The 14,993-nt window shown below is 37.7% G+C and overlaps 1 protein-coding gene across 2 annotated transcripts in view; it reads left to right on the top strand.

The window, feature by feature from the left end:
• The window catches only part of TMPRSS15 (transmembrane serine protease 15), a 132,260-nt gene that overhangs the window by 116,869 nt on the left and 398 nt on the right, over nucleotides 1-14,993 (top strand). For both annotated transcript variants that reach the window (XM_069540618.1, XM_060009838.1), the window contains 3 exons: nucleotides 6,126-6,307; nucleotides 7,573-7,668; nucleotides 10,845-10,984. In XM_069540618.1, the coding sequence (XP_069396719.1) occupies nucleotides 6,126-6,307; nucleotides 7,573-7,668; nucleotides 10,845-10,984 (418 nt within the window). The remainder of the gene's footprint in view (nucleotides 1-6,125; nucleotides 6,308-7,572; nucleotides 7,669-10,844; nucleotides 10,985-14,993) is intronic.

The raw sequence follows: 14,993 nt of genomic DNA on the forward strand, positions 1-14,993 counted from the left end.
ACACACTTTGTTTTTTTGCTTTTGAGTTTCTTTATCGACTCATGGGCTTCATTAACAGTGTATTTTATTAACTAGGATAATTATTATGATTATTATATGATGCCCAAATTGTTAAAGCTAGCTAGTGTTATCCCATTTAATGTGGCTCCTTTATTCTTTAAAAATTACCTCTGATATTCTTGAAAATTTTCTTGCTCTCTGACAATACCACCACATTTCAGGGGCATTCTAATTTTTACTTGCCTTTAAAAAAAGGAGTTGGCTATTCTCTCAGGAATCTTTTCCCATTCATTTTAGAATGATTAATAGAGACCAAAAGCTCTGTGCTGTGGGTAAACATTGGGACTGGCGGTAAGCAAACTTGCTGAGGTTGCTTTATGCCACCATTAGTAATGGTAGAACATAAAAAAAATTCAATTTATGGTATCGGGTCCCATTGATCTTTTTTTTTCCTTTCAGCATATTATGTTGCTCCATCATAATTATCTTACCACATTTACTTCCCACCACAATGAAAATTCCATGTACAAATGGACAGTCTTATGCTCAGAGTAGTGAAGTTATTTACAACCCAACACAGAGCAACATAGAACGGGGCAGCGCTAGTTCATCCCATCCAGTGCAACATCTGTGGAGCATCTAGTGTGTGCCAAGGAGTATGCTAGGCTTTGAGGTTACAGAAGTCAGGATCATGTTTCCTGTTTCCTATCAAACTGTACCTTTCTTTCCCTTGCTACTGAGAAAAACACTCTGGCCAGAGCAGGCAAAGGTGAAATGTGGCAAAAATTCAGCCAATTTTCTCTACCTAAAGGTAAGCTATTTCTGCCATCTTTAGCCTCAGCTGAATTGGGGTCTGCCTATCCCATGGGATTACGTCCTGCTCCTATCCCCACCTGTCTTCTGTCTTATAGCTTTTCCTTGCTTTTTTGGAATGTAGATGCTTTGAAACAAGAATATTTTGAAATATAATTAAGTCCCTTTTCTTCATCTGCAATGATTTCTCGGAAGGCTTTCTTCCCCCATTTCTTGGCTTTGGGTGAATGGAAAAGCTAGAAGGATTTTATATTGCTCAGTACCCCAACAGTGATTACAAAGTATGAATTCTTGGGTACCATGCCAACCTTCCAAATTAGAATCTCCAGAACTAGAAACTAGGAATCTGAATTTTTAGAAAATTTCTCAGTTGCTTCATAAAATTTAAGTACCATTGGCTATGACTTCTGTATTCTCAAGTATTTGTCCTCAGAGAAAGAAGCTCAGAGACAGGACACCAGGGAGGAGATTTCACCCTACCCCTTCTCCCTGGACAGGTCAAAGTGGGCAGGGGAGTCCCAAGGGACAGTGGAAGTGGGTGCTGTCAGAGCATCTGAAATTATCATTATGTCCAACTTGGCCAAAGTACTGATTCCTCTGACCTGAAAAAGGGAAAGTCAGAAGGCCTTTGATAATCAAACAGGGCCTCTGCAGCACATTATGCCCTCCTGGCCCAGCACCTGGAGAGTTAAGGAGCTGCCACCAATCAGTAGAAGCAGAGACATCCTCCCCCACCTGAGCCCAGGTAACCAACGGCAGTGGGAATGTCTCCCTCTCCTGCCTCCCAGCCTGCCCCTCATGTTCTCAGTCCCTCCCACAGAACCTGCTCATAGCTATATGAGGCTCCCCAGTATCCTGGTGCAAGGGAAGCCTCTAAAATCAGACCATCCCACATAAAGTCTCTGCCCTACCATTTTATTTTATTTTAATTTATTTTATTTTATTTATTTATTTTGGAATCATGACTTTATTTTATTTTGAATGTGTATTTCGTACCAGTATAGACTATAAAGCTTACATACAAAGACATCCCAGGAACAGTGAGCACCCCAGTGCCAGATTTCCATCTCCAATTCCCCATTCAAAGGCCCAGCTGGAAGGGAGGAAGCTTTCCCAGACTGGTGGAGTATGGCAGAAGCCCCCAGACCTAGGCCGAAGAAAGCCTACAGGCCCCAAACACACCACTCAGAGCATTTAAAGAAAATGTCTACAGTTGATAGAATAACCTTAACCAAATATCAGTCGTGCTCAAACACAGAGAGGCTTTCTCTGTCCCTCCGTAAAATACAACTCATTTGTCACCACTGGGAGTGCTGGTGCTCCAATTTTCTACTTTGAAAGATGGAAATTAAGGGAGAGAATTAAGTTTATTCTCGCTTTCCTAAACAAACTATATTTTAGGAAACCTTATAAATATAATTGATGGGGAAAAGCTTTTATATAGTGTTTTCTTTTCTTTCTATTTTTTTTAAACATCTTTATTGGAGTATGATTGCTTTACAATGTTGTGTTAGTTTCTGCTTTATAACAAAGTGAATCAGTTATACATATACATATATCCCCATATCTCCTCCCTCTTGCGCCTCCCTCCCACCCTCTCTATCCCACACCTCTAGGTGGTCACAAAGCACTGAGCTGATCTCCCTGTGCTATGTGGCTACTTCCCACTAGCTATCTATTTTACATTTGGTAGTGTATATATGTCCATGCCACTCTCTCACTTCATCCCAGCTTACTTTCCCCCTCCCCGTTTCCTCAAGTCCATTCTCTACGTCTGTGTCTTTATTTCCATCCTGCCTCTAGGTTCTTCAGAAGTTTTTTTTTTTTTTTTTTTTTTAGATTCCATATATATGTGTTAGCATATGGTATTTGTTTTTCTCTTTCTGACTTACTTCACTCTGTATGACAGAATCTAGGTCGATCCACCTCACTATAAATAACTCAATTTTGTTTCTTTTTATGACTGAGTAATAGTCCATTGTATATATGTGCCACATCTTTATCCATTCATCTGTCAATAGACATTTAGGTTGCTTCTATGTCCTGGCTATTGTAAATAGTGCTGCAGTGAACACTGTGGTACATGTCTCTTTTTGAATTATGGTTTTCTCAGGGTATATGCCCAGTAGTGGGATTGCTGGGTCATATGGTAGGTTTATTTTTAGTTTTTTAAGGAAACTCCATACTTTTCACAGGCTGCAGGTTTGTAGTTCCTGTTATTTTTGGTGTCTGCCCCCATGGATGAGGTTGGTTCAATGTCTTGTGTAGGCTTCCTGGTGGGGAGGGACTCATGCCTGTGTTCTGGGGGTTGGGGCTGGATTTTGTCCTTCTGGTGGGCAGGGCCATGTCCGGTGGTGTGTTTTTGGTGGACTTAATATGACTTTAGGCAGCTTCTCTGCTAATGGGTGGGGTTGCGTTCCTCTCTTATTAGTTGTTTGGCATAGGGCGTCCAGCACTGGAGCTTGCTGGCCGTTGTGTGGAGCTGGGTCTTAGTGCTGAGATGGAGATCTCTGGGAGAGCTCTCACTGATTAATATTAAGTGGGGCTGGAAGGTCTCTTGTGGTCCAATATCCTGGCCTCAGTTCTCCCACCTCAGAGGCTCAGGCCTGACAGTAGGCTGGAGCACCAAGACCCTTCCAGCTACATGGCTCACAAGGAAAAGAAGAACAAAACAAACAAACAGATAGAACCTCAAAACAAATGGTAAAAGCAAAAGTAAACAGACGAAGTCACACAAAGAAACATACACACACACAGTCATAAAAAGAAAGAAACAAACAAAACACAACAGCAACCAAGAAAACAGACAGAACCCTAGGACAAATGGTAAAGCAAACCTAAATAGACAGAATCACACAAAGAAACATGCACACACACAGTGATTAAAAACAAACAAACAAACAAAAATACGAACAGACAGGACCATAGGACAAATGGTAAAAGCAAACCTAAATAGACAGAATCACACAAAGAAACACAGACAAACACTCACAAAAAGAAAAAAAAAAGGAAGAGAGCAACCAAACCAATAAACAAATCCACCAATGATAACAAGCACTAAAAACTAAACTAAGATAAATATAAGACCAAAAACAAATCAGATGCAGAAAGCAAACCCCAAGTCTGCAGTTGTTCCCAAAGTCCACCACCTCAATTTTGTGAACATTTGTTGTCTATTCAGGTATTCCTCAGATACAGAGTTTATCAAGTTGATTGCAGGGATTTAATCTGCTGCTCCTGAGGCTACACAGAGAGATTTCCCTTTCTCTTCTTTGTTTGCACAGCTCCTGGGGTTCAGCTTTGGTTTTGACCCCAACTCTGCATGTAGGCCACCCTCAGGCCTATGTTCCCTGCCCAGACAGGAGGGGGTTAAAGCAGCAGCCGAATAGGTGGTCTTGCTCATTCAGGTCGGGGAGAGGGAGGGGTACAGTAGTCATAATTGGAATGCGGGGCGAGCCTGAGGTGGCAGAGGCTGGCCTGACGTTGCACCAGCTTGAGGCGTGCCATGTGTTCTCCCGGGAAAGTTGCCCCTGGATCACGGGACGCTGGGAGTGGTGGGCTGCACAGGCTCCCAGGTGGTGTGGGTAGTGACCTGTGCTTGCACACAGGATTCTTGGTGGCAGCGGTGGCAGCGTTAGTGGTCTGTGCCCGTCTGTGGGGTCCAAGATGATAGCCGCAGCTCACGCCCATCTCTGGAGCTCACTTAGGTGGTGCTCTGCCTTCTGTGAGCACACAGAACAGAAATTCCCTCTCCTTGTGCACCCTGAAACAACCGTCTCTTGCCTCTCCAGCAGGTCCAGACTTTTTCCTAGGCTCCCTCCCGGCTAGCTGTGGCGCACTAGCCCCCTTTAGGCTGTCTTCACGCAGCCAACCCTAGTCCTCTCCCTGGGGTCTGACCTCCAAAGCCCGAACCTCAGCTCCTAGCCCCTACCCGCGCCAGCGGGTGAGCAGACAAGCGTCTCAGGCTGGTGAGTGCTGGTCGGCACCAATCCTCTCTACCCTACAATGTTAAACTCTTAGCACCCAGTTTGTTCTAATAGTAAAATCCATAGAATTGTGTTAAAGGCAAAATGAGATGATGCAAAGTGTTTGGCACTACACTTGGCACAAAATAGCTTCTCCACAAATGGGAGTTGTTTTACTGCTATAAAACACTCAGTAAGTTTCCTCAGATTTTAAGGCAGTGCAGTTATCAGAGGGTGTTTTCTGGATGCTTGGGCATTCATCGGCTTTACTGAAGACTGCTACTTGATCAAACATAATCCTTTAGGAAATATAACAATGTAATGAATAGATAGATAAACAGATGGACTTGAAATAACTTCATGCTCTTTATATATTTATATATTTGTAGGTGACTTGTATTTTAACATTTGAAATACCATGTTAAACTAGGCATTTGCAACTATTGAGAATTAAATCACTAGCTCTGCTCTAATTGCAGTTATTGAATTTTGACTTCATTGTGAATACGGCTCAGTTGGCTTAATTCCAGCTGTTCACTGGTAATTTCTTGGCATGAAGATGTTGCAGGCCAGTAGCACATTTAGGAGTGCCTGTACACTTTCAGATTCTAATATACTCTCCAATTTAATCTGCCTATAACACAAATGTTATCTTTTACCAGTACACTATCAGTGGTCAACATTGTGTATGAAAAATTATTCGAGTTCATTATGTGTGGAAATTACTCAAGCTCATGTATTAGCTTATAAACATCATAATAGGTTTTACTGCTTATGTGAACTCTGTGTGAATTCAGTGACCTCCTAAACAGGAGATGCTGCTGAACCTCCTTCCATTGTTACCATAGCTACTGTGGTTGCTGAGGGAAACCCTGCACAAAGATGCAGTCTCCACACTCGAATATGATCTAAAGCAGCGTTTCTCAAACCTGGCTATGCATTATCATCAACATGGAGATTTAACTGAAAAATGAATTTTTAAAATGCCCCTCTCCATCCCAGACTCATTAAACCAGAGATGGAGAAGGGGGAGCAGGTAACAGCATTATTTAAAAGCATTCCAGGTGATTCTAATGGGAAATGGAAGTTGAGAACCACAATCTAGAACCAGAGATTAAGAGATGATTTAAGAGAAGTTATAGAGATTAGCACAAATTAAGGCTTCCTCTATGATCTGATCAGAAAAAATTGAAATTAAGGAAATATTTTTAAAGAAGAATTCTTCAAAGAAACTCAAGAATATTTGAGGATGGGAACACATAATTCTGAAATACCTACTGTGAAGATCTCTAGAAACTAACTGTGGTGGATGGAGTGTTTCTTATTCTTCTTTTTCTTAAACTTAAGGAGAAATTTAGAGCCATCTAAGTGGAAAGCAGTCCTAGGCCTGCATATGACATCGAATCTGACTTCTCCTCAAATAGAAACTCGGTTGATAGACCAAATTGTCATAAATCCACACTACAATAAACGGAGAAAGGACAGTGACATTGCCATGATGCATCTTGAATCGAAAGTGAATTACACAGGTAAGAGAAATCAGTTTTAGTCATCCTATCTGCCCAAATTAATTCAAAATTAGATTTGAAATATCAGTACCAGTGCATTAATAGTCCATAAAAGTTGGATAATTTGTTATAGAAATCGCTATAATTTAAATGGAATTGGGGAATATAGAGAAACACATTAAATTACCTTCATCACAGTGCTTAAATCCAACTTTCTAGAAAATTGAACAGTAAAATACAACTCTAAGAGCCCTCTATATCTGTAAACTCCAAGGAGCAGCCCAGAGATAATAGGTCATGCTCTATTGTGTGCCATCTTTGTTTCTCATGGGAAAGAAAGATAGGTCCATCTGCCACAAAGGCCGGAGTAGGACAAAGTGAGAGACAAGCATATGTTCAAAGAGCGAAGTGAGTAAGAATGGTCATTCATAAAGGAGATTCAATAATATTAATAAAATAGCAGATGGAGGACTTCCTCCAAATACCTAGATAAGGTGCAAGAAATCACCTGAGGGAGTGAACTTCATCTGAAGGGCTCTGCTCAGCTCCAACCTTTACACTGAAGACTTTCCCAGTATCCAGTCAGGAGAGAGTGTGTCCCTGTGCTTCTCTGGAATTCTGTCTCCGCATGCGTGAGAGCACTTAACAAAGGCAGATGATTGCTGCAGTTCATTGTATTAGACCTATCCTTTTATTCACTTTTGTGTCTGCCTTGGGTTTTACATGTCATGGATGTTGAATGAATGTTAGGAGGCTTGCAAACTGTTGGAGAAAGGCTGAAAAAGTCAGCCACCAATGCTAATGCCTCCGTAAGTACCCTATAAAACAATCGCCTAAAAGCTTTTTGAATGTGTAGGTAATTGGGGAAAATAACAAAAAAAAAACTTCAGAACATTTGCCCAAGTTTCTCTTAACTGACCCTGAAAAAAACAGTCTTACCAAGATTTTCATAGAACTGGAACCACATTCTATTAAGTACTGTGATTATTTAAAAATCAAATGTAAATGACTAATTCCAGAACTAGGATGTTGTGTACATAATAACAGAGTCATAGAGACAATGGAGAAGATCCTAAAAGGCCATCAGTTGTACCTAATCCACTGTCAAAGAAGTGCTTCTCTGAAATGCTTCTATCCCCTAAGATTGATGTCTAAAAAATGTCCAGGCAGGATAAAATGAAAATACAAGGCTTTTTTTAGATGAAATGTTGAAAATGATTGATTTTTAAAACTTTTGGAAATGAATGTGTGTCTGTTCTTGTTTTTGTTTTCTTTCATGTTTACAGATTATATACAACCTATTTGTTTACCCGAAGAAAATCAAGTTTTTCCTCCTGGAAGAATTTGTTCTATTGCTGGCTGGGGAACACTTGTATATCAAGGTAAATTATCAGACTCAATAGAAAACGCCTATTAGTAAAAAGCATGCTATTGCTCTATCCTGTGAATATTTTCAACATTTTAAAAAACTCTTATACCATAACAATTGTCTGCAATATCTCTTAAAAGCACTGTCTGGCGTATATTCATATGTTGCATATTTGTAGAGTTAATTTTTTTTCCAAATTGCATGGAGCATATTATAAAACTATAATTCTTATTAGAGGGAAATTCAAGCATTCCCTAAACTCAATATCTAATTTTAGTATTATAAACTCTCTGATGAAAATATATACCTATTGAAATAAATATAACCAAAGGCTACAAAAATGTATTTTTATAAAGCATATGGATAAAGTCTCATCAAAAGCCAAGTTATTAACTGTCACATTTTCCAAATCAATAAAACTATTTGTATTTATGATATAAATGTTTCACACTCACATTCCCTAAGATGAGAAGGGAGTCAGTTTCAACATGCTCATTCTGCCTACTGACAAGAAGACTCAGATATGGCATGAATCGTACATTGAAGACTATAAATTAATAAACCAATGACTCACCAGCATTATTTAATAGCATGTTTTCCAAACAAAGAGTATCGAATTATGTTGTACACCTGAAAATAATATAATGTTGTATGCCAACGATACCTCGATAAAATTTATTCCAATGTCCTTGCAATATTTCATCAACTCTAAGATGTACATTTTTTCACATTAAACTATGTAAAATAAAAAAAATGCCACAGTTAAATTGGAAAATTTATTTTCTTTCTTCATGGCAAATAAAGCATGTCTTACAATGGAAAAAAATAACCACACTTTTTTTTTTTTTTAAAGCATTCTAGTACTTCAAACCCTCTAAACGTAACTGCAAGTTTCACTGGTTTCAAAATTCCTAATAGAAGTTACTCCGTCTAGGCTAGAGTTTGACCACTCACTAATAGTTAAGCAAAAAGGAACAGCAGTATTGTTGGGTGGAAAAACCTGGTCTCTAGAGTTACAACAGGTCATATCCATGATATTTAAAAATCCTAATTGCATTTAAGATGAAAAGGCACAAAATCTTGTGGAGAGGTGCATGTCCCAGAAGCAAAGGATTCACAGCTAAAATACTTCTTGTAAAAGAGAGCATAAAATCTAAGTCAAACCCTTGCCTGACGATTCTGACAAAGGTTCTCCACTGCAATTACGTTATGTTGTTGAAATGCTTCATTTCCGCTGCCCATAAAGTATGTTGAAGTCAAAGTCTGTATATTATTGTATTTCCTCCACTTGAAAAATGTCATGACTTATTAAATTTGAAATCTAAAAAGTAAAAATGATTCTTAGATAGATATTTTCTCTATCAGACTTCAAGCTAAAAGACATTTATGACCACAATGTACTCTTCAAAGCAAATTATCTACTAACAAAATTTAAGACTCTTTATTCCATAGGAAATTATTATTGTTTTAAGAGTTGAGTAAACTTGCTCACATTTGCTTATTGTCACTAAAGATATGCATTTAATTGACTTAGGAAATGTCTCTAGGAGTGGTATGGAGACGAAAAAAATCTGCATCTGAGATCAATTTCATTTAGGAATAAACAGATTACTTTTAAATACTTCTTGGGTGTGGCAATTTTAACAAATGTTATGAACTTTTTCCTAGGGTTTCCAACTATTTCTAAAACCCCAGTTTTTCCCCTTTGAGTATATTACACTAGTTAATTTTTTAAGATCATGAACATGTTGCTTACTAAGAGAGAAAGGAGTATTATTTGATTAAATTAAGGCAACTAGTAAACTTAAATAACTTTACTGACATTTTTATGTGGGTTTTTTGGTATGAATATGTATATTTTCAATTATCCTCATGGTAACTCATGTTGACAAATATCAAAGGTAAGAACACTGCTCAAATTTCTTTCTACCAAAAAGTTTTATCATATATCCAAACAATTTTTTCTTCCTTGACAAGCAGCAAACTTTTCTTTTATTTTTAATTCTAAAACTAATTCTACCAGCCCATCCTCAATCTTCATAGAACAAATGACAGTGAGATGCTGAAAGTTCTCCCCCATCTTAACCTCTCTAAATCACTTTTTAAAATTCAAGTTCATTGTCAAACTTGAAAAGTCATCCAGCCTCTGAAGTCACTGGCACCAGCTGGTAATCGCCTCCCAACTTCACACTGTCATACTTTGAAATTGACCATGTTTGCAGTGTTTACAACAGACAAATTGGCAGACAATACACAGTGGGGCTTTGTTTTTATTTCTTGAAAAATCGGTTATTAAACATTTACCAACACACCACTGATTACATATACATTGCTTTACACCTATGTGCGCGTGCGCGTTTGTTTCTTGTCTTTTTAGTGTGGTGATGAAACTTAGCTAGAAATGAGGGCACATACATTTTTGCAACAACATTGGCTGTCAAATGTACTAGCTTATTTTCAACTTTCTGCCTTTCCTGAGAAAGCAAATAGAATTGCTAATTATTAGAAAGTGCTTATCATGTACCTTTTCTGGGTGCACTAGACACCTGTTTTTTTCACATCCCTCTTGGGATTAGTATTTCGGTAAACAGAGATTCATGCTTCCAGTAGATGAGTCATTTTGTGAAAAGCATGGAAGTATACTCTGCTACTAAATGCCTCCTTTCTCTTCCCCTGCACGTGGATGACAAGCTGATTGCCCTGAGACCAGGGCACAGTTCCTCTGAGCTTCGTTTCCTGTTCAGTACGCACCTGTTTGCTCATACAGCCCCACGAAGGAGCTGAATGCCATTATAAGGGAGCACCTCTTCAGGTGCCAAATGAAAAGCACTGCTGGATTTCTGAGACTTTGCTGATTTCCATGAATGAAACTTTTTGTGTTGGCGGGCTTTTTTCCCCCATAAGCAATGCTGTAACCATTTGAAATTACTGAAAATACCTAAAGACCGTCTAGTCCAACCCACCATCCCTGCTAGCCCTTGGGAACTAAAGAAGTGTTTTACTGTTACCCACTTGGCAAAATCTGCAGATGGGCTTTATTATGTGCTTTTAGCATTTAGTTCCATTATGTATACACACAGTACTCAGTAATGAGAGTGAACTATTGAAATAAAAAGACTGATGGTGGCTCCTTCAATGATGATCACTTCTGACTTCTGACTGGCTGGCTGCATTATCCATTTTGAACAGGTCCTCCTGCAGACATACTGCAAGAAGCTGATGTTCCCCTTCTATCAAATGAGAAATGCCAACAAGAGATGCCAGAGTATAACATTACAGAAAATATGGTGTGTGCAGGCTACGAAGAAGGAGGTGTAGATTCTTGTCAGGTAAATATGTAAAACTGCTCACTCAATATTTCCAGAAAGCATTGCTACATGATGAGTTCATCACTCAACAATGATTAGGGAGTGCAGAAATCATCAGGGTCTTAATTTCATTTCCTCATTTACAAAACTGTGACTTTTCACTTTTATTTGTGGCTTATTTGCATAGTACTCCTGGGTGGACCTGAGCATTAGAAACAGAACTAATTTTTATCAACAAAGGTTACAAATCAGATGCCTTTAGGGACTAGGCATAACATGTGGATGTGTCTGACTGCCAGGAAAAGTATGCAGTATTGGGCCTGGGGGTGAACTGAAGAGTATGTACCTTAGCTAGAATCATTTATTTTCAATTTCAAATTCTTTAAAACCCTATTCAAACAAATCAAAGAAAAACAGGTCTGTGGGCCAAATTGGCCTGTACTCCTCTAATTCTCAACCCTGATTTAGAGTTTAGTCCAGGCGTCCAGTGACCCAGAATAATTTCTGCATGAAAACCAACCTAGAGAGCCTGCAATATGTTTGAAGTATCACTAGCTTTTTTTTTTTTTACAGAATAAAAATTGATTTATTTAAAAAACGAATACTTTGAGAATAACATTAAAATAAGTAAATAGAAGCACTAATAAGTTGGCATCCAGTGTCCTAATGAGGTTTTCAATTGGAACTTTTTAGAGAGGTGTGATTTTTTGCTCATTCTTTTGACTTGTGTGACTTTCAAAGAAAACTCTTACCCACAAACTAACCCTCATGGAAGATAAAAACATGTTTTTATTTTTTTTGAATTTTTGAATTTTATTAATTTTTTTATACAGCTGGTTCTTATTAGTTATCTATTTTATACATATTAGTGTGTATATGTCAATCCCACTCTCCCAATTCATCACACCACCACCACCCCTGCCACTTTCCCCCCTTGGTGTCCATACGTTTGTTCTCTACATCTGTGTCTCTATTTCCACCTAGAAATAATGTAGCCATCTATCAGCTCCATGAAATCTATATACATTCAACAAATAAAAAGTAAATTCTGCTAGATTTTAGATTTATAATTAAATTTTAGGTGCCGTATGGACTAGCCATGAAAGCATGGATTCTGTGCTCAAACTACTTTTTTGACCCTTGCTTTAACGCTTACCAGTGAGTCTGGGCAAGTCACTTAGGTATTATTGAGAGGTTTAAAAGAGATAACACATGTAAGGCATTAAGTACGGGCACAAAAATATTAACAATTTTTATTACGAGATTTTTAAAATAAATTTTGGGGCATATTTTCTATATTTGAAAATTAATAAAATATTAATGCACTAACATCTACTGGATTAGATGAAACCTGATAGCAGTACTGAGCAAATTACTAATCTACAAATGCAGATGTAGCGATCTATACTGTGAGGAAAGGGCTTCACTTTGTTAAAGTGTAAACAACTTGTTATCTATATGGACACATACTAATACATATGTCATAATAATTGGACTGAATACAAGACTTTCTTAACAGACAGTTAAACAGGTGGATCCGAATATGTGTTCTCTAGTGAAGCCAATGTCTCATGTCATCTTAAATGTTCAGCTTAGTTTTATATTTATTCCGCTTTGATGACACTTGCATATTCAAGATGAATAGGATAGCATTCTTGTTTACAATTTTTCTCTTATACTTTCCTTTTAAAATGAAGAGTGTGCTAAAGGTAAGATATATTGCCACTTAGAGGGAGATTTATAGAATTATTGCTCAGAAGGGAAATCAGCTGTACAACTTCAATTAGAGTTAATGGGGGTTGTGTGGCAGGCACCTCATGCACTATGTAGAAAATATGACTGCTGATGTTATCGATGCTTGGGTTACATTAAGCCAGCAACTCATGCCAGATCTCTGAAATCTCATATTTGGTTCCAATTTCTAGAGAGTCTAAGTATGTTATTCATTAGCAAGTAAGAAAGCTCCCACACAAGGCAATACGTTGTATAATATAATGTTATCATGATTGAGTAATCGATCATCTAGAGAGTTACATGATTTTCTTTGTTCATCTTTAATATTGTGTTAAAAAGGAGGACTGATTACAAAAGGATACATTATTTTAAATTATGCATATGTTACTATTGATATATCACTTGAATGAGTTCTTCGAAGCATTATTTTTTCCCTATAGTGGTGAAGAATTTGCCTTATTAGTCATTCACATGTTCTTGAATATCTTCTGGCTTCCCAAAGGCTTGTGCTTGCTAGGCAGCTGTTTGGATTTTAAGGCACCATGAGTGGCTGTCAAAAGTCCTCTCCCTATAAAACTAAGTGAATGACACAAAGAGAAAACCCATTCTGCTGACTATTCTGAGACTTGTTCTATACACTACTGGTTTTTGAAATGTGGCCTCCAATCCAGGAGATCAGCATCACCTGAAATACTGTTATAGGTGCAAATTCTTGGCCTTGCCAGAGAGTCACTGAATCAGAAACTCTAGAGGTGGAGGCCCAGCAATGTCTGTGTGAGCAAGCCCTCAGGTGATTCTGATGCAACCCAAGGTATAAGAACCACTACCCTAAATAAAAATGGTCTTCAACCCTTATACTCAGATGTTCAGTCAAAGAAGTTAATGATTTTTGTTTTCCTTTATAGATATAGCATCTCTGTAGAAACATAAATTTTAGGTTAATACTTTATGGTCTGGACATTCACTCATATTTTTGAAGTACTTACACATCTCTGAGATAATGGAAGGAAATAACTTCATTGAACAAATCAGAAAATGAAGCGAAGAGAAGTAACACAGTAGAACTGAAATGGTGTATGTAGTTAGATGATGGGAAGTGATAGACACAGACAGAACACTCAGCTGTTTGGCCTCAGGCCTGCTGGTGGATTCTTTGAATAACAGCCACTGAGCCAGTACGTGCTGGGTAATTTAAAATCCTTGTTCAAGTAATCAACGTCTGGATTCTACTGTCTTTTAAAAAATATGAAATTATTTTTGAAGATATGAAGCAAACCAAATGACTCCTTTTTAAAATACCCAAACATTTGAGGTTTATTTTTACTAACTTCTAAGTCACATATCACTTTGAGTCAGTATTTATTCTTACCTTGAATTGACATTGTTCCGTAAATATTTCTGAACCATATTATGAACTAAGGCTTAGGATGCAGAAGTCCAATCACAACCCCCGCCTTCAAACAGCTTGAACGCATTTGTTACATCTAGAAAAGGAGTAACCCATGGTTGCCAATGAGATTTATACTCCTCTCCCTCAGGAGAGAAAGGGTGAGTTTCTAGACCACAATTTTTTCCCTTAAATATAAGTCCCAAAGGTGATAAAGAATCAGGCAAAATGTCTCTCAGGATACTTTTTAACATAAGCTTAGCTGAAATATTCTATTGTACCAGTGATTTACCAAAGTACACAAGGCTTTAAGTTCCTTCATAAATATAAAAGAGATTAATTTAAAATGCTGTCACAATTAATGTGGGAGACAATATTTGTCAATTCTCTGTCATTAAATAACGGTACTATACATTTGCTTTATATTCATTTGCATTACACGGGAATAATCCTGTGGAAATAAAATCTATGTAATGAACTCAACTAGGCATTGCTATAATTAACATTTATGAAAATTAAAAGCATTTCATCAATTAAGATAGATGAAAATGTGTGCCTCTCACTAGAAATTATATCATAAATGTGCCTATTTCAGCTGAAATATTGGTTTTTTTTCAAATCTGACTGTGCTTGTCTAATGCTAAAAAGTTAATGCTGCCCAAGAGAACTAAAATCAACTTTATGTGTGAGTTATTAGTTATTCTAAAGCACATAATGTGGAATATTGTCTTACCACAAAGCCCCTCATAATACTTAGGACATATCTCCTTTAATAAAAGGATTAGCTTTTAACATATATTTTGGTTGGGATGCTCTCAGAGTTGTGCCTTAGAAAATTTCTTGGTACCCATTAAAATGCCATACTAAAGCAAGGAAATGCTTGCTATAAGAGTAAATCATAAAAAATTA

Source organism: Delphinus delphis, chromosome 4 (genome assembly GCF_949987515.2).
Source record: "Delphinus delphis chromosome 4, mDelDel1.2, whole genome shotgun sequence".
NCBI lineage: Eukaryota > Metazoa > Chordata > Mammalia > Artiodactyla > Delphinidae > Delphinus > Delphinus delphis.